At 44.7% G+C, this 27,206-nt stretch overlaps 1 protein-coding gene across 4 annotated transcripts; it reads left to right on the forward strand.

Moving 5' to 3' along the window:
- Nucleotides 1–104: 104 nt before the first annotated feature.
- Wdr13 (WD repeat domain 13) lies at nt 105–27,206 on the forward strand. 4 transcript variants are annotated; one of them, XM_026406683.2, is made up of 11 exons: nt 105–253; nt 600–679; nt 1,375–1,615; nt 2,335–2,444; nt 2,814–2,944; nt 3,543–3,850; nt 4,631–4,811; nt 4,912–5,053; nt 7,665–7,783; nt 8,192–8,372; nt 27,116–27,206. In XM_026406683.2, the coding sequence occupies exons 2-11, from the start codon at nt 639–641 to the stop codon at nt 27,189–27,191; spliced, it is 1,530 nt and encodes a 509-aa protein (XP_026262468.1). In that variant the 5' UTR covers nt 105–253; nt 600–638; the 3' UTR covers nt 27,192–27,206. The 4 variants fall into 4 exon arrangements, with proteins under 4 accessions (XP_026262468.1, XP_026262469.1, XP_026262470.1 ...); XM_026406684.2 differs by lacking the exon at nt 105–253 and having other exon boundaries at nt 374–679; XM_026406685.2 differs by lacking the exons at nt 105–253; nt 27,116–27,206 and adding an exon at nt 8,575–11,063 and having other exon boundaries at nt 374–679.

The following is a 27,206-nucleotide window of genomic DNA, read 5'->3' on the forward strand; positions in this document are numbered from 1 at the left end:
GTGCCAAAAAGGAGTGGTTGGAACTCAAAGGGTGGAGCCTCCGTCCTCGTACCGGAAACTACTGTCCCTCAGTGCGCCTGCGAGACTCCCACGCCCTGTTCCTATCGATTCGCTCAGTGCTCAGCAGCTCTTTCTGTTAGCAGGCGGCCATCTTGCCTAGAGCCTGAGAAAGGGAGAAGAGAGACAGAAGGAACGGGTGACAGTGGTCTCAGGGCCGCCCCGGGGGCCTCAAGAGCCGGAGGCAGCCCCGGAGGTGGTCCTGGATCCTGGGCTATGCTCTTGGACCCGAGAAGGGAAGGCGGAGGGCGGCGGGGTCAAGATGGGTGGGGAATGTCAAACAAGAACTGCTAGGCGGGGGAGGGGCGTTGCTATGGCGACTGGGGAGGGGCGGGGTCAGGTCTGAATTGCTGCTGTGAGTCACCCCGGCGCTGCCCAGGAAGGGCAGGGTTGGGGTAATGACCATGGTAACAGCCCTGTGGGGTTTCGCGACGTCCCTGGCGTGGAGGGAATTCGTGTCTATGGCAACAGCCACCTGGCAGAACGGGCGGAACTAGATCCCTTCGCCTGGGACGCTGACATTCCAAGCCCTTATCCTGCAGGCTCCCGCGGGCGGACAAGCCAGAGGAGGAGGCCGGGGAATGGCCGCGGTGTGGCAGCAAGTCTTAGCAGTGGACGCGAGGTGAGGCGTGGGGTCGGAGCCCATGGGAGCGGAACTTACTATGGTGCATGCGCAATGGCGATAAGTGAGGCTGGGCGGAGAACTTGCCTTATGCGGCTGCGTGGGCATGCCGGAGGTGAGCATGCGCAGTAGCAGACGTGGGGGAGCTCCAGAAGTGAGATGACCCGGCCTGAGAGAGTTCTAAACAGCATGCAGGGAAAATGTGGTCAAATATGGGCATGCGCAAAGAGGCTACGGGTGTGGGGTGGGGGCGGTGGACCTCAGGTTGGTGACTTCTTAGCACTACCATTGCCCCCTCCACCCCATAGACTTTTCCATGCTCACTGAATGTGATCCCATATCCACACCACACTAACCGCTACCGTTGCCTCACACTAATCATTGTCATGCCAGTCTGACTTCTATCACCAATGCTAGACTGATCCCTGTTCCTGTTTGTGTGACTCATTCCCCCCATACCACCCCAACAGAGCTGCAGAATGTGTTGTCCTCACACTGACCTCATCACCATGCCAGTCATTCCTGCAGAATCACCCCTATCACAGACCAGGAGGAAACCCCCCATCAACACCATTGATCACTCTTGCCACCCTGACCTCAATCACTGCCACATACCTCATTCGCGGCCCTATGTCCCAAGCTGATTGATTCCCTTTGTCCTGTGCCTGCTGCCTGCCTGCATCCTGACCCCGCAGGTACAACGCGTACCGCACACCAACGTTTCCACAGTTTCGGACCCAATATATCCGTCGGCGCAGCCAGCTGCTGCGGGAGAATGCCAAGGCTGGGCACCCCCCAGCACTGCGTCGGCAGTACCTGAGGCTGCGGGGCCAGCTGTTGGGCCAGCGTTACGGGCCCCTCTCTGAACCAGGCAGTGCACGTGCCTATAGCAACAGCATCGTCCGCAGCAGCCGCACAACCCTTGACCGCATGGAGGTGAGCCCTGGTCACTACCTATCATGCATCTCCCTTGCCTCCACTACATTCACCACAGACACTTGTCAAGCACTGATATGTTCAAGGCACTCTTCCAGAATCTTAGGGTCAGCAGAAGATAAAAAGAGATAATATACCAGTTTAGCCAATAAATACACAATAAACTTGATAAACAGGTTATAAACAAGATAAACATGTCAATAAACATAGCAAGTCAGATAAATAAGTCCACAATTACCATGGTGAGAGTAAGAAGTGCTAAGATAGAAAAATAAAACATTCTTAAGGGATTAACAAAGGACTACTGTGTGGGTGGGGTGTAGCTCAATGGTAGAGCACATGGATGAGGCTCTGGGTTCAATACCCAGTACTGGAAAAAAAGGGGACTTGAATGTTTGATGGGGGTGATCAGGGAAGCCTGCTTTACTTCAAGAAGGTGACAACTGAGACCTGAATGAAATGAGAGACTGAGCTAACTGGTTTTCTTGGGGAAGAGTACTTATTCTTTGTGCAAAGAACACATATTGTGCATGTGCTGAGCAGAGTGGGGTAGAAACAGGAACAAGTGAAGAAGCCATGCAAATGAGCTATGATTGTGGTGGTGGGGGATGTGTGTGATGAGAAGGGGTCAGGTTCTAGATATATTTTGAAGGCTCCAGACCTCAGAGGTTCTCTAGGGCTGTTTTTAAGATATACACCTTAATCTTCTCTGTCTGCAGGACTTTGAGGACGATCCTCGAGCCCTGGGGGCCCGAGGGCACCGCCGTTCTGTCAGCCGTGGCTCCTATCAGCTGCAGGCACAGATGAACCGTGCTGTCTATGAGGACAGGTATGCACTGGGGGAAGCTGAGTGATGGACATTGTTTTTCATTTTTTGGGTTTTTTTTTTTTTTTTTTGGTATCAGAGATTGAACTCACGGGTGCCTAACCACTAAGCCACATCCCCAGGCCTTTTTATATTTTTATTTTGAGACAGGGTCTCATTAAGTTTCTTAGGGCCTTGCTAAATTGCTGAGGCTGGCTTTGAACTTGAGATCCTCCTGCCTTAGCCTCCCAAGTTGCTGGGATTACAGGTGTGTGCCACTGTGCCTGGCTGGGATGGGCATTCTTGAGGAAGAGAGGGGCCCTGGGGCATGGCAGGCCGAACACCCACACCTACCTCCTGTCACCCTCCTCCCCATTTCCTTTTGGGGCTAAGGCCTCCTGGCAGCGTGGTGCCCACATCAGCAGCAGAGGCAAGTCGGGCCATGGCTGGGGACACATCGCTGAGCGAGAACTATGCCTTTGCAGGCATGTACCATGTTTTTGACCAGCATGTGGATGAGGCAGGTGAGTCAGAATATGGGGTCCCATCACCAATATTTGTCCAATCATCCATCCAAGGTATCCTTTTCCAGAATGTAAGGCCTCTGACATGCCTCTCAAGGAGGAATTACCATCCATAAAGCCTTTTACAAACTCAAAAGCCCTCTCCAAAGTGGTCTGCAAAGTCTTGGTACTTTATATACTGTAAAAGGTCTCAGAAACTCAAGAGAGCACTTTGCAGGAGGCTGCCTGGGTTCATGAGTCACTGGGAAGAATTCAAAGCCTTTGCTGATGGTGAATTCCCTTGCAGAGAGCAGAGTAGGCTATGCAGTGTCAGGTTTTGCAAACTGCTGACACCTGGATGATTGCAAAGTGCTCGCTAAGACAGTAGGAGCTTTTTCACATTGCAGAAGACTTGAAATCTGCAAAGTACCTACTGAAATTTAGGGAGCATTTTGGCAGAGGTTACAACTGTCTTTGTCAGCCAAGGAAAGCCCTTTGCTGAGGTCACCATTCCTTGTGCAATGGGGTCCCAGTCCTCTGTACACATGTCGGAGCCTTTTATAAACAAAAGTGCCCAGCAAGTGTGCTGATTCCCACAAATGGCTCCTTGGCATTGCAGTCCCAAGGGTGCGCTTCGCCAATGACGACCGGCACCGCCTGGCTTGCTGCTCACTCGACGGCAGCATCTCCCTGTGCCAGCTGGTGCCTGCCCCACCTACTGTGCTCCGCGTGCTGAGGGGCCACACCCGTGGTGTCTCCGACTTTGCCTGGTCCCTCTCCAATGACATCCTCGTGTCCACCTCGCTGGATGCCACCATGCGCATCTGGGCTTCCGAGGACGGCCGCTGCATTCGGGAGATCCCTGACCCTGATGGCGCCGAACTGCTCTGCTGCACCTTCCAGCCCGTCAACAACAACCTCACTGTGGTCAGGCTCCAGGGCACCTGCTTACAAAGGGCAGGCATGCTGGGTCTGAGGGCTATCCATAGGCATCAGAATATAAAGTCTAGGATCCCTCCCTAGTCCTGTCACAGCATCCTTACTGTGGTCAGACTCAAAGGGAAACCTGCCAGAGAATGGGAAGCACAGTTCTTGGTCTGAGATGGCCTTGCTGAGGTAGACTCTAGGGGGTGGGGCTGGAGGTGTAGTCATGATTCTGGGACCCCTTTGGTCCCACTGCTCAAAGTCCTAGTTTTCCACCTGCATGGGGCTCTGGAGAACAGGGTGTTGAGGCTGAAATTTCATCTAGTCTCTCAGTGGTGGCCCCACTGTGGTCAGACTCCAGAACAGATTGGTCAGAGGGTAGGGGGAAGTACATGAAAAGTCTGACGTGACCTGGGGGTGGAGGTGTCAAGTACAGGAAACTGTCCAAGAGTGAGCTGTGGTTTGAGGATGTTTCTTGTTTCAGCGGGAGCAGCCTCTCAGTCTCCAGGAAGGAGCAGTCAGGGCACAGGGGAAAGCTGTTATGTTACTGTAGGCCTGGGAAAGCCCTGTGGTTTTCAGACTGGCCAAGGGTCAGCATTATTGCCATGACCCCTTTAGTACCATGAGCAGCTGTTCTACTGTGGGCAAATTGCCAGAGAGACTAGCAAGAGAGCAAAGGGACATGACTGAGTCACCTTCTGCTCTACCCACTGTACCTCCCCTCTGGTCAAACTCAAGAAGAGACCGTTGGGGCACAGGATGCTGTGTTCATTCTACCCACAGGTGGGGAATGCCAAGCACAATGTGCATGTCATGAACATCTCCACTGGCAAGAAAGTGAAAGGTGGCACCAGCAAGCTGACAGGACGTGTTCTTGCTCTGTCCTTTGATGCCCCTGGCAGGCTGCTCTGGGCGGGTGATGACCGTGGCAGTGTCTTCTCCTTCCTCTTTGACATGGCCACAGGTAGGCAGGCCATAGACCTGCATCTGGGTGCTCTGCCTCTTATCCATACAGGGCTCAGCCTTCACCTTCACCTTTGCCTCCCCTGCCTCCACTGCTGTAGGAAAGCTGACCAAAGCCAAGCGGCTGGTGGTGCATGAGGGCAGCCCTGTGACCAGCATCTCTGCCCGTTCTTGGGTCAGCCGTGAGGCCCGGGACCCCTCGCTGCTCATCAATGCTTGCCTCAACAAGCTGCTACTTTACAGGTGTGTCCCTACCCCCATCAGGTTCACCTCAGGGGGGCAGGGCAGGAAGGCCTTCCTCCTCCATCAGACTGGGAGAGGAGCCTATCTCCCTCATCAGATTAATTTCACTGAGGGTGGAGATCTGGCTTCATAATATGATGACAGACCTTGTGTTATATATAGCTCAGTGGTAGAGCACTTGTCTAGCATGTTTGATTTCCAACACACCCCCCCAAAAAAAAATAACACTGGCTGTAGTGGCTCAGTTGTAGAGCACTTGCCTAGCATGTGTGAAGTACTGGGTTCGATCTTCAGCACTACATAAAAATAAATAAATAAAGATATTGTGTCCATCTAAACTAAAACAATTTTTTAAAATATTTTTAAAAATTAACAGAATTATGGTGATAATAACAATAATGCCAGTAACAGCTTCTATATGGCAACTGCTATGACCAGGCCTGTGCAAACTCTTTTCTGTGAATCACATTTAATACTTACACTAATCTGTGAAATAGGTACTGCTATTATCTCCATTTTACAGTTGAGCACACTGAGGCATAACAGATCAGGGTCATGGGCTGGGGGTGTAGCTCAGTGGTAGATGCTTGCCTAGCATGAGGCCCTGGGTACCATCTCTAGCACCACACACAAAAAAATAATAATAAAATAAAGAAAAATAAACAGAGTCCCTTAGAGCTAAGGCCTGTTTTCCTTCCTTCCTTTTATTTATTGTATTTACTTATTTTGTAGTGCTGGGGCTAGAATCCAGGGCTTCACACATGCTAAGTCCATGCACTGCCACTGAGCTATACCCGCAGCCCTATATCATTGTTTGGCATTTCTGTGGGGGAGAATTCCCTTCCCCCACTCACCACTGTCATGTTACCCAGATGGGGCTCTCATTCTGGGCTGTGCACTGGAATGACCTAAACCACTTAGGCCAGCCAGGCACAGTGGCACATACCTGTAATCCCAACAACTTGGGAGGCTGAGGCAGGAGGATTAGAAGTTGGAGATTAGCTAGAGCAATTTAAGGAGACCCTGTCTCAAAATAAAAAGGGCTAGGTGGTTATGGCTCAGTGTTAGAGCACCCATGGCTTCACTCCCCAGGACCACACACGTGTGCAAACAAAGTCATGCCCAGGTCCTACTCTAGTCCAACAATTTCAGAAGTGCTGGGTGGGCCTAGGTTTGGTATAGCGAAAAAGTCTCCAATCAATGTCTGGCCTGGCCTGGCCTGAAAACCACTGCCCAATAGGATGTCAGTTTTAGAGATTGAACCAAGGACCTCATACACTCTACCACCAAGCACATCCCTAGCCCTGTTTAATTTTGTTTTAATTTTGAGAGAGGGTCTGCTAAGTTGCCCAGGCTGGCCTTGAATTTGGCAATCTTCCTGTCCCGGCCTTCTGAGTAGATTATAGATGTCTGCCACCATACCCAAGAACAGAATGCTTTTTAATTGTACTATTTATCTTCTTTTTTTTTTTTTTTTTTTTTTTAGAGAGAGAGTGAGAGAGGAGAGAGAGAGAGAGAGAGAGAGAATTTTTTTAATATTTATTTTTTAGTTTTCGGCGGACACAACATCTTTGTTGGTATGTGGTGCTGAGGATCGAACCCGGGCCGCACGCATGCCAGGCGAGCACGCTACCGCTTGAGCCACATCCCCAGCCCCCTATTTATCTTCTTTAAGAAATCTTCTATATAGATATACATATTTACTTTTTTCTTTTACTTCTAGTATATTCTTTTTTTAAAAAAATATTTTTTTTAGTTATTGATAGACCTTTACTTTATTTATATGTGGTGCTGAGATTTGAACGCAGTGCTTCACACATACCAGGCAAGTATGCTACTGCTGAGCCACAACCCTAGCCCTTCTAGTATACTCTTAAGTTTTTTCGCACTTCCCCCATCCTCTGCCTTCCCTCCTCCTGCCACTTCAGCCCTCCCATTGCCACAGCAAGGATGGTGACAATAGGCATCTTTCCACATGTGTTCTCTGCCCTCAAGTCCCACATGTTGAAGGAAGATCATTGTTTTACAGAAATTCTCCCCCCCAACCCCCACATCTTGTTTACATCTCAAGTTTATCCCCAGAAGATGTCTTGTGGAATCTCACCCCCAGGTTACCCATAGTAGCTGTACCTCATTCTCTTTAGTAACTTTAGTTTTCCACATGGTGGACAGACTGAGATTTGTACAGCCACTTCCTTTCTCTGTGCCTGTCTTGGCACCAGCTCTTTAAGAGATGCTTAATGAAAAACTAGTTGACAAAACCCTAGAGGCTCCCGTTTGTGTCTACTGATACGGTTTCTGAACCCTCATGAAAACACACAGCAGCTGTATTTACAGGTGTATGCTATCCTCTTAACACTGGATTTCATGCCAGGCATAGTGGCACATGCCTTTCATGCCAGGTATTTAGGAGACTGAGGCAAGAGCTTGAGCCTAGGAATTCAGGGCCAGCCTGGGCAACATGGTAAGACTTCTTCTAAAAAAGAAAAATCAATTTCATGAACCTTAAAAAGAACTCAGGTGTGGAGGTGGGGACACAAGACTGGCCTGCTGCTGGCCCCCTCCTGGATCAAAGACTGTGTCCCGACCTGCTTTGTCATCCTCTCCTCAGGGTGGTGGACAACGAGGGGACCCTGCAGCTGAAGAGAAGCTTTCCCATTGAGCAGAGCTCACACCCTGTGCGCAGCATCTTCTGTCCCCTCATGTCCTTCCGCCAGGGGGCCTGTGTGGGTGAGTCCCAGAGGGGCAGGGGGCCTGGGTGGCTAGGGAGGAATAGATACCAGGTCTGCTACTGTCCTGGTTCAGACATTACAACACCCTAATGCCATGACTTCCTGGGCTTCATGTCCTCTTATGTCCTGTCAGCCTCACACAGGAACTCACAGCTCCAAAAACTTTGAACACAGACCACCAAATAGCCCAGAAGCTTTCCAGCCTGAGACACAGGCTCCCAAACAGCCCAGAAATCTTACCTTATACACGTAGAACCCAAATCGTCAAATGACCTTCCATCTAGGAATGGTCCCCCTTTTCAAACCTCCACAAGCCATGCTGGGTCTTCACAACTCAGATACCTCAGGGCCTTCATACCCGCAGCACCCCAGTCATCCTGATGGCTTCTCCCTCTCACCTGGACAGTGACAGGCAGTGAGGACATGTGCGTGCACTTCTTTGATGTGGAGCGAGCAGCCAAGGCTGCTGTCAACAAGCTGCAGGGCCACAGTGCGCCTGTGCTTGACGTCAGCTTCAACTGCGACGAGAGCCTGCTGGCCTCCAGTGACGCCAGCGGCATGGTCATCGTCTGGAGACGGGAGCAAAAGTAGGGTCCTGAAAGCCCTGTGCTGTCCACCAACCCCCACCTCCTACCCTGGTCTTGCATTGTAAATAAAGTTTCTGTGGTTGTGCTGAGGGCCAGCTCCCAGGTCTGCCAGGGGGCGGCATGGGGGAGTGGGCATCTCTGGGACCCATGGTGGAAGGGGGTACAATTATTCATGCAGTGTTGTGTTCTTTCATTCAACAAGCACTTACTGAATGTCTGCTGTATCAGCCTTTTACGGTCATGCGTTCAACAGTATTGAGCACCAGCTGTGTGCCAGGAACTGTTCTAGGCCCTGAGGATACAGCTGTGACCTAAACTGACAGAAATGCCTGTCCTCATGGCCCTGTATCCTAATGGAGGCAAGCACACAATAGACAAAAGCATGGACAGTCCCCAACTTATGATGGTTCAACTAACGATCTTTCCACTTTACTACTTCTAAACTCTATGATGGTGAAAGGCATACCCATACAATCAGTCTGTTTTTTTCACTTTCAGTACAGTGTTCAGTAAGTAACATGAGTAGTCAGTACTTTATTATAACGTGGGCTTCGTGTTTGATGAATTTGCCCAACTGTAGGCTAATATAAGTGGTCTGAGCACATTTAAGGTAGGCTAGGCTAAGGTAGGATATGTGGTAGGTTAGGTGTATTAAGTGTATTTTCAACGTACGGTATTTTCAACTTACGATATATGTATCAGGATATAACTCTGTTGTAAATCAGGAAGCATCTATGTGTAATAAGTCAGCTAAAGATGTGAAGAAAAGTAAAGCAAGGAAGGGAGATAATCTAGGAGTTGGGGTTGCAGTCTTTTTGGTGATGTCATTAGGGAAGACATTCTTGATGGTATCAGTCCTGAATGAAATGAGGGGGAGCCATAGTGTGATAGAGACTATTCTCAAAGAAAAAATCCAGCACAAAGGCACTGGAGGGTAGAATGTGCCTGAAGGATCACTGTATAGGCTAGAGTGTGAGAGTAGATGAGGTCAAACAGGCCAGGTGCTTGTAGGGGTTCATGGGCCATGATGAAGACCTTTGGCCTTTTTCCTGAGTGAAGGAGAAGTTGCCCGTTTTAAGCAAAGGAGGAACATTATCTGGTGACAGTGGAGGAGTTGAGTAGAAAATGCTGGGTTCTATCCTAGAGAGTTCATCATATTAGGCTACAGGACCCGGCCGGGTCCTCCAGGGCGCTGAGACTCTGCAAACCTTCCAACATGGTAGCCCCTGCCTGAGTGGGCCCCATACTTTTGCACTGGGCTGTTTCTCACAAGCAGGGAGTAGAGATGTTGACTTCTTGGATCACCCAGCTGGTGCAGAGATAACTATGGACCCTGAGACAGCTTGGGGCTCCTGCTGTGGGATGGAGGCAATGGGAAATCTCCCAGACCACTCCTTTCTCCTCCCATGCCCACCCAAGGCCCAGGGTTTGCCCTAGAACAGCTCAGAGACCAAAAAGTGATGTTCCATAAGGAACCCTGAGTAAGGAGAGATCACTTGGATTTTGACAGGGGGACAAATAACCTAAAACCCTTGTTAATGATCAGAGTGACCAGGAAATGTCAAAGAGGCTCTTGCTCCAGGTATTTCCTTCCCTTTGGCTCTGTATGCTGCCACATATATGACAATTTGAACTGTGGTTAATATCTTGGGACCTCAGGGACAGTCAACAGAGTCAGAGACTCCAATCTGGTGGCCCACCATTGCTGAGCTCCAGAACTAACCCCAGTCTGGTTGGGAGAGGAAAATAATCTGTTCAATCTACTGATATTTGACAAAAAGATTTCTGATAACTTTCATCTGACAGACCTTAGGTAAACGGTGATAAGGTAGGGATATCAGGGAGCTGAGACACTCATGTACATGTGTGTATCATTGTCCCTAATACCAGTGGCAAGCTCAGTTAATATGCTAGGAGGACTCATAAGAGTATGGTTGTATTCACGAATACTTTTTATTACCGAAAAAAATACAGAGCAACATTAGCAAAGAGATATGGTGCACAGGGCCAAGTTTTGGGGAGACTAGGCACAAGTTCCCAAGGGTCCTCTCCCAGTTGACTCATAGGATGTGCTCAGTTCTCCTAGTAATGGGGTTGTGACAACATGTGAAATGTTGCCAACCATGGAAGCTCATCAGAGACACAGGGGCCAGGGTTTTTGGGGTGGCTGGTCACAGAGACCCCCCTGCCTATCACACTGCCCCTTATCCAAATTCGACTCCCAAAAGGAAAGCAGGTGTTCAGCATGAACCACATTCCTTGTGCAAATAGTTGAGGCATAGCGAGCCATCCTTACTTTTAGAGAGTGGTGGGAATACTGAAATGTAAGTTCCAGACAGCAGTCAGAACCAGCCTTGAAGCAGGCCTTTCCAAGGATAGCGGTTCAGATCTGCCATGTTCACTCTTTCCTGCACTGTATGCAACACTAAATAGATACTCAGTTTTAGCCAAGGTCTCTGGATGGCAAGATAATTATGGAGAATCAGTTTTCTTAACTTCTTTTCTTCACACTCTTCATGTTTTATTGAATCTGGATTCAGGATGATTGGTCATGATTGTTGTGCATGATTTTGGGGGTTTCCTCCTTGTGAAATTTTTGAGGTGGCAGACTTGACATTTTACTTTAAATTCATCTTGTTGATACTTTTCTTGACTGAAAATCTAAGGGGAAATAAATACTGGACAAATAATAAAGAATAAAAAAATAATATTATTGGTCAAACTTGGGCCTCTGTTAACTTGTCCATAATCACTGTACCTCTGATTTGACATTAGATCTGGAGCTCTGTTAACCATTCCACCATCAATGCTACTCGCCTATTCCCTTACAGCCATGCCTCCATTAACTTGTCCATGCCCCTTGTCTGACTTTGAACTGGTGTGTAACTACTTAACCATCAAGATCCTCTCTGGTATGAGCCTGAAGGTGGGCTTTTATTAATTATTATCCAGCTAGTCAATTACTACTGGTCAAGTCTCAAAACAGGGCTTCTATATGATATTCCACTAGCAACTGTCCTCTGAACTGACCTCGAACTTAGGCTTCTGTTAGTTATTTTGTGAGCAATGTCCTTTTGCTCTGAGGATCCTCAATCCTGACTTTGAATCTGAGGCTCTATTAGTTATTTCACTGTCAGTCCTCTTATGGTGTCAATTCTATCAACACCTCTATATTAACACTTGGACCATTAATAACCCGTGTCATCCACAATTAAGCCCAGGCCTCTTAACTATTCTAACATCACTCTTTTGGCCTAAAATCTGGGCATTTGTGTTTGTCGTGCTGGAGAATCAAACCCTGAACATTGCACATCACATGCTAAGCAAGCTCCTTACTACTGAGCTACATCCCCAGGCTCTGGGCATTTCTTTTCCTTCCTTCCTTCCTTCCTTCCTTCCTTCCTTCCTTCCTTCCTTCCTTCCTTCCTTCCTTCCTTCCCTCCCTCCCTCCCTCCCTCTTTTCTCTCTCTCTGCCCCCCACTTCCTTCCCTCCATTCTTCCATTTCTTTTCTTCCTTTTTTTCTTTCTGTACCAGGAATTGAACTCAGAGGTGCTTAGCCACTGAGCCACATCCCCAGCCCTTTTTATTCATTTTTGGTGATTGTTTGTTTGTACCAGGGATTGAACCCAGGGGCAATTAACCACTGAATCACATACCCTTTATATTTTATTTTGAGACAGGGTCTCACTAAGTTTCTTAGAGTCTCACTAAGTTGTTGAGGCTGGCTTTGAACTTTAGATCCTCCTGCCTCAGCCTCCAAAGTTGCTGGTGTTACAGGCATGCACCACCATGCCAGGCCTTTGGGCATTTCTTAATGTTTCCTCAACTGATACCTATCTATTATGACCTCAAACCCAGGTATTTAAAGACTACCACCATGAGTGTCCATCTGGCCTCTGCTTAAACTTGGGCCTCTATTAATGCTCCCACCATCTTTTATTTTATTTTTATTTTTTGGCATTGGGGATTGAATCCAGGGATCCTGTACCACTAAGTGACTTCCCTGCCTTTTTTAATTTTTGTTTTGTGAGGGTCTCACTAAGTTGCTGAGAATGGCCTTGAACTTGTGATCATCCTGCCTCAGCCTCCTGAGTTGCTGAGATTACAGTCCTATGCCTCCATGCCTGGCAATGCTTCCAGCATCAAAACCCCTAATTTTACTTTAAACATTTATTTTTTAATTGTAGGTGGACATAATATCTTTATTTTTATGAGGTTCTGAGGATTGAACCCAGTGCCCCATGCATGCTAGGCAAGCGCTCTACCTCTGAGCCACCCTAATTTTATTTTAAACCTGAGTTTTTTTAAAACTCTTCTGTCAGAGTTTAAAACTCTAAACTCTAAACTCCAGTTTGGGACTCTATTTATGATTCCACCATCAATAACTCTTTGCCATCCAGGCATGGTGATGCATGCTTCGCAATCCCAGCTACTCAAGAGACTGAGGCAGGAGGACCTCAAGTTCAAGGTCAGCCTGGGCAACTTAGCAAGATCATGTCTCAAAAAAGGATAGGGTGTAGCCCAGTGATAGAGAACCCCTGGCTTCCATCACCAGTATGGGGGGGCTTTTTGCCAGACCCTTGAATCCAGTCCTCAGTGAATTCATGGTAAGTGCTCCTCAGGTCTGATACCTGAATTTGAGCCTCTGTTAACTTTTCCACCATTAGGCTTGGAATGTAGCTCAGTGGTCGTGGGCTTGCCTAGCAGGTGCCAAGTCCTGAATTCATTCCCCAGCAATGCAAAAAAAAAAAAAAAAAAAAAAGAAGAAGAAAGAAAGAAAAAAAAACTTTTCTGCACTCTGTGCTCTTCGGGCCTTGACCTCAGTAAACTAGTCCACTATTTATACCCTCTGATCTTGCCTCAAACCCTGGCCTTTATTTAATATTCCTCTATAACCTCTGCCTTGATCTGATATTGAACCTTGGGCACTGGTTACACTTGCAGTATCAATTCCCTATGGGCAGGCCTCAGACCTGTGTGCTTATTAACTATGCCATGGTCATTTCCCCCTGTTCTGACCTTGAACCTGAACTTCTGCAAACTATTCCACCATTAGAACCCTTTTGGCCTCCTCTAGAACTGAAATTCTGGCAGACAATTCTTTTTTCTGACCTTCAGCCTGGGCTTCTGGTTAATATCCTAGCACCAATTGGGCCTCTGCTTTAGCTGGATCTTTCTGAACTCTAAAACCATGAAGGCATCTCTGGTCTAATTTTGAACCCAGAGTCTATTAGCTTTATCTCTATCAACCCCCCCCAACCCTTGATCTGAATTTTCACATGGACAGCTCTTAACTAAACCAGCATGACAGGCCCTTCATTCATCAAAAACCCAGGGCTTCGGTTGGCTATTCCACCCCTGGTACCCTCTGCCCCAACCTCAAACCTAGGCTTCTCTAAACTATTCCACTATTATTGGTCCTCTGGTCTGACCCTGAATTGCAACTTCTTTTAACTTCTAACATCAAGTCCTCTGTTCTTATTTTGAACTATCCCCACCTCTCTGTTTTGACCTCTTCTGTTACCAAATCCACCATTAGTATCCTAGTCTACCTTAAAAAACAAATGTCTGTTTACCAGTAAATCATCCCTGCTCTTCTGACATGGCCTTGAAATCAGGCCTTAATTTGATAATCTAGTTTAAAGGCCCTTCTGGTTGCAAATCAAACCCAGATCTCTATTAATTTTTCACTCAAGAATGCCGCACAGGGTGGGCTGGGCTTGGGGCTCAGCAGTAGAGTGCTCGCCTAGCATGTTAGAGGCCCTGGGTTTGATCCTCAGCACCACATAAAATAAATAAATAAATAAATAAATAAATAAATAAATAAATAAAGGTATTGTGTCCAACTAATATTTATATTTAAAAAAATGCCACACTGATCACACTTGGGGTTCTTTTTAACTATTCAACCTTTAGTCCCCTCAGGTCTTACTTTGAACAGACCATTTTAACTGTTAAACCATCAGTGCTCCATTGGTCTGACCTCAAGTGTGGTTCACTATTAACCACTACAGCATCAATGACCTTCTTGCCTGTTTTCAAACTGAGATTCCCTTTCAAAGTTATTTCACCTTCAATGTCATCCTGGTTCTTTTTTTTTTTTTACTCTTTTTTTTAAAAAAAGAAAACATTTATTTTTTTAGGTGTAGATGGACACAACATAATGCCTTTATTTTTATGTGGTGCTGAGGATTGAACCTGGGTCCTGCCCATGCTAGGCGAGTGCTCTACTGCTGAGCCACAATCCCAGCCCATCATCCTGATTCTTTTTTTTTTTTTTTTAGAGAGAGAGAGAGAGAGAGAGAGAGAGAGAGAGAGAGAGAGAGAATTTTTAATATTTATTTTTCAGTGGACACAACATCTTTATTTTATTTGTATGTGGTGCTGAGGATCGAACCCAGTGCCCCACGCATGCCAGGCGAACGTGTTACTGCTTGAGCCACATCCCCAGCCCCTCATCCTGGTTCTTAATGAATGCTCTTCCACTATCCTTACTCCTTACTTTCTGGTCTGATTCTTTTTCTTTCTTTTCTTTTTTTTACATTAAAAAAATTTTTTTTGGTTCTGGGGATTGAATTCAGGGGTTCTCTGCCACTAAACAACATCACCAGCCCTTTTTAATTTTCTTTTAAATTTTGAGTCAGGTTCTCACTAAGTTGCTTAGGTAGGCCTCTAAATTGGAATTTGCCTACCTCAGCCTCCAGAGTTGCTGGGATTACAGGCATGAGCCACCACACCTGGTTTAGTCAGTCCAATTTTTAGCCAGGACTTAAATGCTTACTCTTCCATAATCAAAAATATTTCCTAGCACAGTCAATTAACTCTTGCAAAATCTTTCCGATCCAGGCTTATCTTCAAACTCAGTTCCCTCTGGTTTAGCCCTGAACTGAATCCTCTGATGCTCCATCACCAGTGCTTTGAGTATCTGCTGTTGAACTTGTTCTGTTGTTATTGCTTCCAACACCAGAGTCTGAACTTCCCCAGGTTCTGTTAAATATTCCATAATCTGTTCCCTTCTTGACTGACCTCAAACTCAGATATTCATTTAGTTGTCCTCATCTCTTTTTTTCTGGTCTCACCCTAAACTAGGGCCTCTGTTAACTACTACACCATTCATATCCCTCAAGTCTGAATTCAAGGATTTGTTGATTATTCTATCTGCACTCACACCTCCATCTGTATAATCAAATAGAATAATTGTTAATTAAAATTATTGGTCCCTCCTATCTGACCTCATATCTGTCCCTCTTTATTCCATGATCAGTGATTTTCTGGTCTCTTATTGAACTGTGTGTATTAATTTTTATCTCATTAATGCCCCTCTTATCTGAACTGTAACCGTGATCTCTGTTCATTTTTTCACTATCAACTTTCCCCTGATAGTGTTGCCTCAGCCCTGGCCTCTGATAAGGACACCACTCTTTTTTAAAAAATATTTTTAGTTGTATTATTTATTTATGTGGTGCTGAGAATTGAACCCAGGGCCTCACACATGCTAGGCAGGTGCTTTACCACCAAGCCACAACCCCAACCCAAGGCCACCACTCTTAATGCCCCTCTGACTTGAGCTTAAACAGGGCTTTGATTAGTGAGGTTGCCATCAATACTCTCCTGTTTTAGAGCTCTCATTCACTCACCCTGGCATAGGTTAACTAGTTCACCATCCATGCCCTATTTTCATTTTTTTGTTCTTTTTAGATATATATGGCAGTAGAGTATATTTTGACATATACATACATGGAGTATGGAGTACAACTTTCCATTCTTGTGGTTGTACATGATATGGAGTTACACTGGTCATGTATTCATATATGAACATAGGAAAGTTAAGTCCACTTCACTCTACTCCTATTCCCATCCTCCCTTCCTTCCCTTCATTCCCCTTTTTCTACTCCAATGAACTTCTGTTCTTCCCTCTCCCCACCCCTTATTGTGTGTTAGCATCTGCATATCAGAGAGAACATTGGCCTTTGTTTTTGGGGGGATTAGCTTATTTCATTTAGCATGATAGTCTCCAGTTCCATTCATTTACTGTCAAATGCCATAATTTCATTCTTTGTAGCTGAGTTAATATCCCATTGTGTACCATATTTTCTTTATCCACCACATACTATTTTCTGATCATGAATGTGGGCCACTGTTAAGTCTTTCAATAGCCCTATTTTGATAAGATTTCAAACCTAAGTTTGTGGTAAATATTACAGCATTAGTAGCATTTTGTTCTAATTTTAAATATAGGAAATGAAAACTATTGAACTTGTAAGGACTTCAAAGTAGCCACTCCTAGGGAAATAGACTATATTCAGGATATAATGGGGTGTTCTCAGAAATAAATGTGGATTCTAGTGGAGACACAGACTAGGATGTGTCCCTATTATCTCTAGGTGACCCCAGGAGTCTCCACATCCTGCTCTGTGTGACCCAAGAAGTGATCATACCCCAGTGTGTATGACCCAGAAAGGTTCATACCCCAGTGCACATGTAACCAGGAGTGTCCACATTCTAGTCTTGGTTACCAGAAGACTGTTGACTCCCTACTCTGTGTGGTTCTATAAGTGTCCATACTTCAGGCTGGGACCCCAGAAGTGTTCATATCACAGTTAGTATGACACCAGGAGTATCTAGACCCAGTCTGTCTGGCCCCTGCATTTCCAAACTATAGGCTGTGTGACTCTTGGGGGTCTACTTTCCATTCTGTTACTTCCAAGTGTGACTCTCTTTTTTTTTTTTTTAAAGAGAGAGTGAGAGAGGAGAGAGAGAGAGAGAGAGAGAGAGAGAGAGAGAGAGAGAGAGAGAATTTTTAATATTTATTTTTTAGTTCTCGGAGGACACAACATCTTTGTTGGTATGTGGTGCTGAGGATCGAACCCGGGCCGCACGCATGCCAGGCGAGCGCGCTACCGCTTCAGCCACATCCCCAGCCCCCCAAGTGTGACTCTCATAGCATGAAAATTCATCTGTGTGACCCAAGGAGAGTTCACACTCCATTCCCAAAAGAGAGAAGAAATGGATAGATATTCTTTAATTCTGCTGCTGATAATTACATAAATGTAGGTAGGTTCAATTTTTTAAAAAAAACCTTAAGGTGGAGGCTGGAGCAAAGCTCAGCAGTACAATACTTGCCTAGCATGTGTGAGACACTGGGTTCAATTCTCAGCACTGCATATAAATAAATAAAATAAATGTCCATCAACAATTAATAAAAAAAGGCCTGGGGCCTGGGGACATAGCTCAGTTGGTAGAGTGCTTGCTTGGCATGCACAAGTCCCTGGGTTCAATCCCCAGCACCACACACAAAAAAAAAATGCCCAAAGGTGGGGCTGGGAATGTAACTCAGGAGAAGAGCACTCACCTAGCATGTGCAAAGCTCTTGATTTAACCTTCAGCACTTCAATACCAAAACAAACAAAACCCATAAGGTAACCACAAATTGAATTAAAAGCAAAGATAGAAGCCAGACCTTGGTGGCACACACCTGTAATCCCAGCTACTTGGGAAGCTGAGGCAGGAGGAAGCTTAAAGCTAGCTTGGGCCACTTAGTAAGACCTGTCTCAAAATAAAAAGGGCTTGGGATGTAGCTTGGTAGTAGAGTGCTTGCTTAGCATATGTGAGGTCCTGGGTTCACTCCCCAGTACCATGAAAAACAGACACACACAAAACGGGGGTAGAATTTCCAAACCACTTGAAAAGAATGAGAAATAATTCCATACTAAGGAAACATCAAGGAAGTATTTAAAATACTGAAAACATCAAACAAGATGTAATTTAAATTCTGACAATAATTTTGTGTGTGTGTGTGTGTGTGTATGTGTGATACTGGATACTCAGCGCTTTATCGCTGAGCTACATCCCCGACCCTTTTTATTTTATTTTCATTTTGAGACAGGTTCTTGCTGAGTTGCCAAGGGTGGCCTTCTAATTGCAATCGTCCTGCCCCAGCCCCCCAAGAAGCTAAGAGTACAGGTGTGTGCCACTGCCCTGGCCCAAAAGTATTCTAAATAAAAGCCAGTCCTGGGTTTTCTTGCTTTATCTTACTTGCCTGGTTGTTCTGGGATCAGTTTTAGAGAAGGAAAAGTTTATTTTGTGGCTCGTGGTTTCAGAGGTCTAAGTCCATAGACAGCTGACTCCATTCTTTGGGACCCAAGTGAGGATGAACATCATAGTTGAAGACCGTGGCAGAGGAAAGCAGTTGGGAACATGGCACCAAAGAGCAAAGAAGGAGAGCGGGGTTCAGCTTTATAGAAAATATATATTGACTCAAATATTCCACTACTCTGCTTCCCCCAAACTGGCATCATTCTTGGTGAATGCAATGTTAGGTCCAATATTTCACTGGGGCACTTTATTGGGACTTTGCTGGACAGTCATTGGATAGGTTTTCTGGAAGTAGAATTTGAGATGGAGTTTGGAATACAATGACTTTATTAGGGATCAATTCCTGCAAAGGGAAGCAGGAGGAGGCAGGATTGGACAGAGGGAAAGCTGAAGGGCGACACAGGCCACACAAACACTTGGCCAACCCAGTGGAGATCTCTGGGACAGGGATGGCACAGCAGATGCCTCCTGTTTGAAGGAGACTATATTCCCAGGAAGGGCACAATCACAGCGGGGTGTGCTTGACTCTGCAGCTGGAGAAGACCTTGATGGCACTGACAGTTGGAGGCTGCCTGCGTGTTATATTCCCTGCAGCTGCGCAGTGGGCCCTTGAAAAGAGGTCTGGGTAGTGTGTGTCCTTCTCTATCACTGCCAGGAAAGTCGTGGGGAGAGGGGATGAGAAAAGAAATGGATAGCCACTGGGTACTTAATGGGGACCTAGGTAAAAAAATCTCAATTTTTCCCATTACTACATACACCACATGGTCCTGGACTAGTCACTTCACTATTCTATGCCTCAGTGCCCTTAAGACTCATTTGAGGGTTGGGAAATAAATTAATTCATTTTTCTGATATACGTTGACTGAGTTGCTACATTTTCCAGGCACTGTGCCGGGGTGTAAGAATGGACAAAATAGATAAAATCATTACCCACAGGGAGTTGACATTCTCCATGATCTTGTAACATCTACCTAGTGACACAGACTAAGAGTAGCAGTGACCACTGGCCTTGCTTGTCATGAATGTGACACACAGTGAACACCTTGGCCTCAATACATATGCAGATAGATGACAGCTTGGTATCATCTGTCACCTGGATCTACATGAGAACCAGAAGGAGGGAGCCACAGTGGGTTCTTGAGCAGGAATACAGAAATAAATGTGGATATTTAGAAGGGCTATGCTAGTGGCAGTCAAGAAAAAGAATTTTTACTGCATATCTCCCTGCTCCTCCTCACATGGGTCAAATAAGGTCAAATAAACAGGTAGGCCTAGGCCATTCTGTCTGCTCTGTAATATTTTTATTTTTGATGTGTTTATAGGCAAGTTATTGATTTTTTGTGGATTGGGGATTAAATGTAGGGTGCTTAACCACAGAGCCACATCCCTAGCCATTTTTTTGCATTTTACATAGAGACAGGGTCTCTCTGAGTTGCTTAGGTCCTCATTAAGTTGCTGAAGCTGGCTTTGAATTCATGGTCCTCCTGCCTCAGCCTCCTGAGCCACTTGTGTGTGCCACCATGCCTGGCCATGCTTTCCTATCTTTGGAGGGCATCCACAAATTATTTTGTAATGATTATTAAATGAAAGAATCTCTTTATGATTATTAATAAAGACTAATAAGCACTGTGGGATGTGGTGGTGCAGACCTATAATCCCAGCTACTCAGGAGGCTGAGGCAGGAGGATCGCAAGCTTGGGGCCAGCCTGGGGAACATAGGCACTCTATCTTAAAATAAAATAAAAAAGGCTGGGGATATAGCTCAGTCATAGAGCATCCTGTATTCAATCAAAACAACAACAACAACAACAACAACAAAAATCCTCCCAAATAACTAGGACTACAGATGCACACCACCATACCTGGTTCAGTTGGGAATTCCTATGAAATTAGCTCTGACATTATGTGCTCTTGACTTCTGTTCTTAAGTAAAGTGTCAGTCCATTTTAGAATATGAAAAAGAACAATGAAAAATGAAGCTTAGAGAAGTGAGATTGATTTACCTTGGTTTATAATGCCCGAGTCTTGGAGGAGCCTACACAATGTGTTCACATCTGAGAGAAGTTTACTTAATTTTAATGGACCTATTTGCTGATCCTCTTGGTTTACTATTATTGTCTTTGCTTAAATCATGAATGGTTAGCTAGATGCAGTGGTGCAAGCCTGTATCCCAGCAACTCAGGAGGTTGAGGCAGGAGGATTGCAAGTTCAAGGCCAGCTTTGGCAATTTAGTAAGACCCTGCCTCAAAATTAAAAATGCAGCTGGATGGGGTGGTGCACACTTGTCATCCCAGCAATTTGGAAGGCTGAGACAGGAGGATCACAAGTTCAAGGCCAGCCTCATTAACGTAGCAAGGCCCTCAGCAACTTATTGACAGCCTGTCTCAAAATAAAAATTAAAAAGGGAATGTAGCTCAGTAGTAAACACCTCTAGGTTAAATCCCCAGTACCAAAAAATAAATAAAATAAAATGATAAAAAAGGGCTGAGGATGTAGCTCCATGGCAAACTGCCCCTGAGTTCAATCCTCAGCACTCCCATCCAATAAAAAGAATAAAAACATGAATGTTTATTACTTACTTTCTGTTTAATCTGCCTAGAGAGCAAAGACTCTGTGTCTAACTGGAGTAGTTTTCCATGCTTTGTCGTTATCATTTTTGGTGTTGGGGTTCAAACCCAGGGCCTCATACATGCTAAGCATGTATTCCACCACTTTAGTTTTATCCCAGCCCCAATTTTGTACTTTATATTGGCTTTATGATATCCTTGATTTTGGAGAAAAATATGAAGAACACAACTTTCTTTTTTTTTATTGGTCGTTCAAAACATTACAAAGCTCTTGACATATCATATTTCATACATTTGATTCAAGTGGGTTATGAACTCCCATTTTTACCCTGTATACAGATTGCAGAATCACATCAGAAGAACACAATTTTCTCAAGTAAGTTTTTTTAGAATTATGTTGCATTTTCTTTTCTTTTGTTTTCTTTGTGTGTGTGTGTGTGCGCACACACACGTGTGCATGTGCATTCATGCATGGTACAGATGAAACCCACGGCTTTGCAAATGCTAGGCAAGTGCTCTACAGCCACAGCACCAGTCCTAATCATGTTATTTTCTATGTTTATTTTTATATATTTTATTGTCCTTTGGTTAAATAGGAAACTGATACTATGTCTCAGGCACCTATGATCCTGTTTTAATGAAGTGTCCAAATCTCCTGAGATGAAGTTTTTGATTTTTGCCTTACCCAAATCACACCTAAATATTGAAAAAAATAAATTAGATTGATGTTTTAGGATCTCTTCTGTGCCTAGAATGCCTAGAACTCTCTTTGAGATTTCACCAGGACACTTAGAAAAAATCATGCTAGGCAAGTGCTTGACCACTGACTTACACCCCAGCCCAACTGATGTTCTTGGCATATTATGTGTACTATGTCTCAGTGTTATTATATATTATATATCGAGATATTTCCTCTATAAAAATTTTGTTTATCTACTTTTATAAATCAGAGGTGACATTCACTGGCTTCTTTGAAAATAAGCTTGATCAATATCCTTTGTGACATTTTGTCTAAAATTTTTTTTTTAATCACTTAAAACCAGAAACATTTTATCTTACTCTTTCTTTTGATCTGGAATCTAGGTGCACCTTTGGCTCAGGGTCTCTCACCAGGTTTCATCTGGGGCTGCAGTCATTTGAAGGTTACTGGGGTTTGGAAGATTCTGCTTCCAAAAAGTCCCACTCATGTGACTGATGGTTGGTGTTGGCTGTTGGCAGGGGCACTTCAGGTCTCCATGTGGCTTTCAGCCTCCAGGGACCCTCTTTTTCTTTTCTTTTTTAAAATATTTTTAATGGACTTTTATTTTATTTATTTATTTATTTATCTGTGGTGCTGAGAATCAAACCCAGTGTCTCACACATGCTAGGCAAGTGCTCTGCTACTGAGCTACAACCACAGCCCTAAGGACTCTCCTTTTCATGTAACCATTTTAACATCCTGGACTTCTTTACATGATAGATGGACTCCAATCTGAGAAGGAGGGAGAAAGGGAAGGAGAGCAAGAACAAGTGGAAGAGATCATATCTAAAGTGGAAACTTCAGTCTTTTGTGTATTAATATCTATTCTGGAATAGTCCTGTTTTAGTGTATGAAAACTGGCCCCAAGTGCCATGAAACCAAAGAAGGGGGCATATTGATCAAAGATTGTACAGAGTGCAATTTATTGAGCACTTACTAATAAAAATGTGTTACAGTGGCAGCAAGACCAGTGGATTCCTGTGATTTGGGTTAGGAGCCTTTGTGGTGCTGAATGCCAGTGTCCATCATAAAGCTTCAACACATAACACTCTAATGGTTTTGTCTATTTATAGGATGCTGGGAAACTATGAGGGACAAGTCACCACGGTTATTCAGAGGCAGTCATGGTGGTTATGACTAAAGATGACTATAGTCAGGTCAAATGAATCCATTAAATATCCCATCATGCTGGGTGCAGTGGCGCACGCCTGTAATCCCAGCAGCTGGGGAGGCTGAGGCAGGAGGATCATGACTTCCAAGCCAGCTACAGCAATGGCAAGGCACTAAGCAACTCAGTGAGACCATGTCTCTAAATAAAATACAAAATAGGGATGTGGCTCAGTGGTCAAGTGCTTCAGAGTTCAATCCCCAGTTTTATATATATATATCTCACATCATTTCTGCCATAGTCTATTAGAAGCAAGTCACTAAATCCAGTCCACACTCAGAGGAATGGGATTCTGCAAGGGTATACACACCAGGAGATGGAGATAATAAGGGGCCATCTTAGAAGCTGCATACCACACTGCCTCTAAAGTATGTGGGGCCTCAGACAAATATGGCCTACATCCATATAAACAATTAAAGTAAAAATACACTATAATATCATAGGTTCATGTTAGATATTATGATTTATTGGTAAAGATTTAGATCAATATGTAGAGAAGAAATATTTATATTTCTCATCTACTCCAGCCACATGAAGACCCTGCATAGTTTTCAAGCTTCATCTCCCCCTTTTCAGGTCCAGGAAAACCATTTTCTTTCTTGTTTGCAGGGGGGTACCTGGGATTGAACTCAGGGGCACTCAACCACTGAGCCACATCCCCAGCCCTATTTTTGTATTTTATTTAGAGATAGGGTCTCACTGAGTTGCTTAGTGCCTTGCTAAATTTCTGAGGCTGGCCTCAGCCTCCCGAGCCACTGAGATTACAGGCATGTGCCACTGTACCTGGCTAGAAAAACCATTTTCCATGTCCTTTTTTCTTTTTTTCTTTCTTTCTCCTTCTCCCCTCCTCCTCCTCCTCCTCCTCCTCCTCCTCCTCCTCCTCCTCCTTCTTTTTTTTTGTGTGTATGTGTGTGTGGTACAGGGAACCCAGGGCCTAACACATACTAGGCAAGTGCTCTACCACTGAGCTCTATCACCAGAACTTTTTATTTTGTTTTGTTTTATTTTGAGACAGGGTCTCTCTGAGTTGCCCAGGCTGGCCTCAAATATGTGAACCTACTGCCTCAGCCTCCAAGTAGCTGGTGTGAGCCACTAAGATCAGCTCCATGTTCTTTATTTATGTTCTTTATTGTCAAATATGCTATTTCTGGCTAACTTCATATCTCCTATCACAAAAAGGTAGGAACACTGTTACTTCTCAGAATGTTTGTATTGTAGATATGTAGATCTTCTTGCCTCTGCAGGTTTGAGTACCATTTATTCAAATTATTTTTACTTTTTTTTTTTGAGGTACTGGGAATTGAACCCAGGGCCTTGCACATGCTAGACAAGTACTTTACCATGGAGCTACATCCACAGCCCCCTTAAATTACTTACTGCTGATTACATTATTATGCGTGACTCATCATCCATCGGGTTGCCATGGAAAGTGGCCACCAGTGACTCATAATGTGTTACTGTGCTTCGTTAATAAAGACCACAGAAGCTTTGGAGTATGCCAAAAAATATGAACAGTACTTAATTCTCTGGTTGTTGTAAATTTACCATCTGAAATTTTATAGCAAAAACGTTTAACAGCACATCTTCTAACTGTCTTCTTTTAAACTCTTTAAACAGTAATCACTGCATTCCTAAAATGAAATGTCTTTCAAGGTTGACTGTTCAACTGCTTTACACACAGCACCACCAGTGGGGAGGATTGGCAAGGAGCCCATGGTCCTCACTTTGTACAAAGAATATACATTTCTTGTCTGGCATGGCTTTAGCCTGACCTGGGGAATCATTACACTGATGGGAACTGAGAGAGGACATTGGTTCTAAGGAGTTATGGAGCAATAGTCTTGAAAGTTGTTGGGAGAACATAGTTATGACCCAAAGGATGCCTGATACCATATGTAGAACCTCTGGAGGGAATGACTGCCCTGGATAACAGTGGCACAGATACACACAGAAAAAAAAGGCATCTGCCACTACCCCTAACACTTTTGGATGCTCTACACTGGAGATGGCACCTCAATTGGAATACTGATGGGTGAGAGCTGATGCATGGGCCTACACATGCAACTCAAGCTCCAGGGTTCACAGCGATTTTTGATAGCCTAGAGTTCTGAAATTGTTTTGTAGATGACTTAAATAAGAGCCACCCCAAATCAGCATATCAGTACCACTCTGAGGCCCAATCTCATGGGATCTAGTGAAAGAAATGCCACACCAGCCAGCAGGAGTGATCTACTTGCCAAGTCACTTTCCCACTACTGGCCATGGAGCTTGAGAAAACCTAAGTATAAATAACAGAGTTCCTAAGGCTTCCATCTGACCTACACATACGGTAAAGGGCAAGACCACCTCCAACAAGAAGAAATGGGGCTCAGGGACAAATGTGTCCCAGTTCAGATTCAGGGCATCTTACTCATGTGGCACTTGTGGCTCCAACCAGTCAGTTACCAAAAGGGACCATTTTGTGGAAGGTACTCCAAAGCATGTGTTCTGAGGTTTAGGACATAGAGCGGAGGTCCAATTTGAATTGCCTATGCCTTAGGTAGAAATCATACTAGGGAGCTTGTAGGGATGGTGTAGCATACTGGTAAAGCACTTATCTAGCATGTGCAAGGCCCTGGGTTCCATGCCAGCACTGAAAAAAAAATCATTTCCGTATCATCTTTCATTAAGAAATTATGAAAGTTAACCTGTAATATATTAGTATGTTTGTTTTGTTTTGTTTTGTTTTGGTACTGGGGACTGAACTCAGGGGCACTAGACCACTGAGCCACATCCCCAGCCCTTTTTTTAAATTTTATTTACAGACAGGGTCTCACTGAGTTGCTTAGAGCCTCACTGTTGCTGAGGCTGGCTTTGAACTCTCAATCCTCCCGTCTCAGCCTCCCAAGCTACTGGGATTACAGGTGTATGTCATCATGCCCGGCCTTAGTGTGATATTTTTTTTAATTTTTTTTTTTTTTAGTTGTCAATGGACCTTTATTTTACTTATTTATATGTGGTGCTGAGAATTGAATCCAGTGCCTCACACATGTTAGGCAAGTGCTCTACCACTGAGCTACAACTGCAGCTCCAGTGTGATGTTTTTATAATACATCTGCAAATTCTTTGATATTCCTTTATGTTAGTCAGCTTTCCATTACTATAACAAATAGCTGAGGTACTTTGCCCTTAAACTGAAAAGGTTTATTTTGGCTCACAGTTTGGAGATTGTAGTCTATGATTGTTGTGTTCTGTTCTTTTTTGGGCCTGTGACAGCATGTCATGGCAGCAGTGTGTGGCAAAATCATAAAACCATTCACCTCATGGTTGGGACAAGAGAGAGAGAGAGAGAGAGAGAGAGAGAGAGAGAGAGAGAGAGAGAGAGAGAGAGAGAGAGAGAGAGAAATGGACAAAAAAGAGCAGAAGGTGCAGGGTCCCACTCTCCTTCAAGGGCATGCCCCCAGTGATCAGAAGACCTCCCATTAGACACCCCTTTTTTGGTACTGGGGGTTGAACCCAGAGATGCTCTGTCACTGAGCTACATTCCCCAGCCTTTTTCATTTTTTATATGGGACAGGGTCTCACTAAGTTGCTGAGGGTATCACAAAGTTGCTGATGCTGGCATTGAATTTGTGATTCTCCTGCCTCAGCCTCCTGAGTTGCTGGGATTATAGATGTGTGCCTTGGTGTCAGGATTAGGACCTACCCACTCCACCCCCTTTAAAGTTTCTGCCACCTTCCAAAAGCACCAAGCTAAGGATCAAGGCTTTTACACATGAAAATTTGGAGGACCTTCCAGATGCAAACTAAAGCATTCTTCATTCATAAGACTATGCTTCATTTCCCTCCCCTTAAGAGTTAGCTAGACTTAGTAACTCAATTCTTTTATATATATATATTTTAATATATATTTTTATTTAAATAATTTTATTTAAATAAATAAATATTTATTTATTTATTTAAATATTTTTAGTTGTAGATGGACACAATAGATTTATTTATTTTTTATGTGGTGCTGAGGATTGAACCCAGTGCCTCACACATGCAAGGCGCTTTAAGCACTCTACCACTGAGCCACAGCCTCAGCCCCTTAGTAAGTCAATTCTAACAATTAGAATTTCATGAAGAGACAGTGTGAAAACTAACAAGACTACTTGATAAAAGCATTGTTGTTTCTTTCTTGCCCATCCTTAGATCACTTACCCTGGGGGAAGCCAGATGCTGTTTTGTGAGGACACGTCAGTCAGCTGTGGATGGGCCCAGGTGGTGAAGAACCCAAGCTTCC

This window comes from Urocitellus parryii, chromosome X (genome assembly GCF_045843805.1).
Source record: "Urocitellus parryii isolate mUroPar1 chromosome X, mUroPar1.hap1, whole genome shotgun sequence".
In the NCBI taxonomy this organism is placed as follows: domain Eukaryota; kingdom Metazoa; phylum Chordata; class Mammalia; order Rodentia; family Sciuridae; genus Urocitellus; species Urocitellus parryii.

Excerpts from the sequence above, each read along its gene's own strand:
- Wdr13 (XM_026406683.2), top strand. The coding sequence starts at position 639 with ATGGCCGCGGTGTGGCAGCAAGTCTTAGCAGTGGACGCGAG. Across the intron at positions 3,851-4,630 it reads TCAACAACAACCTCACTGTG|GTGGGGAATGCCAAGCACAA; the intron begins GTCAGGCTCCAG and ends TTCTACCCACAG. Across the intron at positions 7,784-8,191 it reads CCGCCAGGGGGCCTGTGTGG|TGACAGGCAGTGAGGACATG; the intron begins GTGAGTCCCAGA and ends TCACCTGGACAG.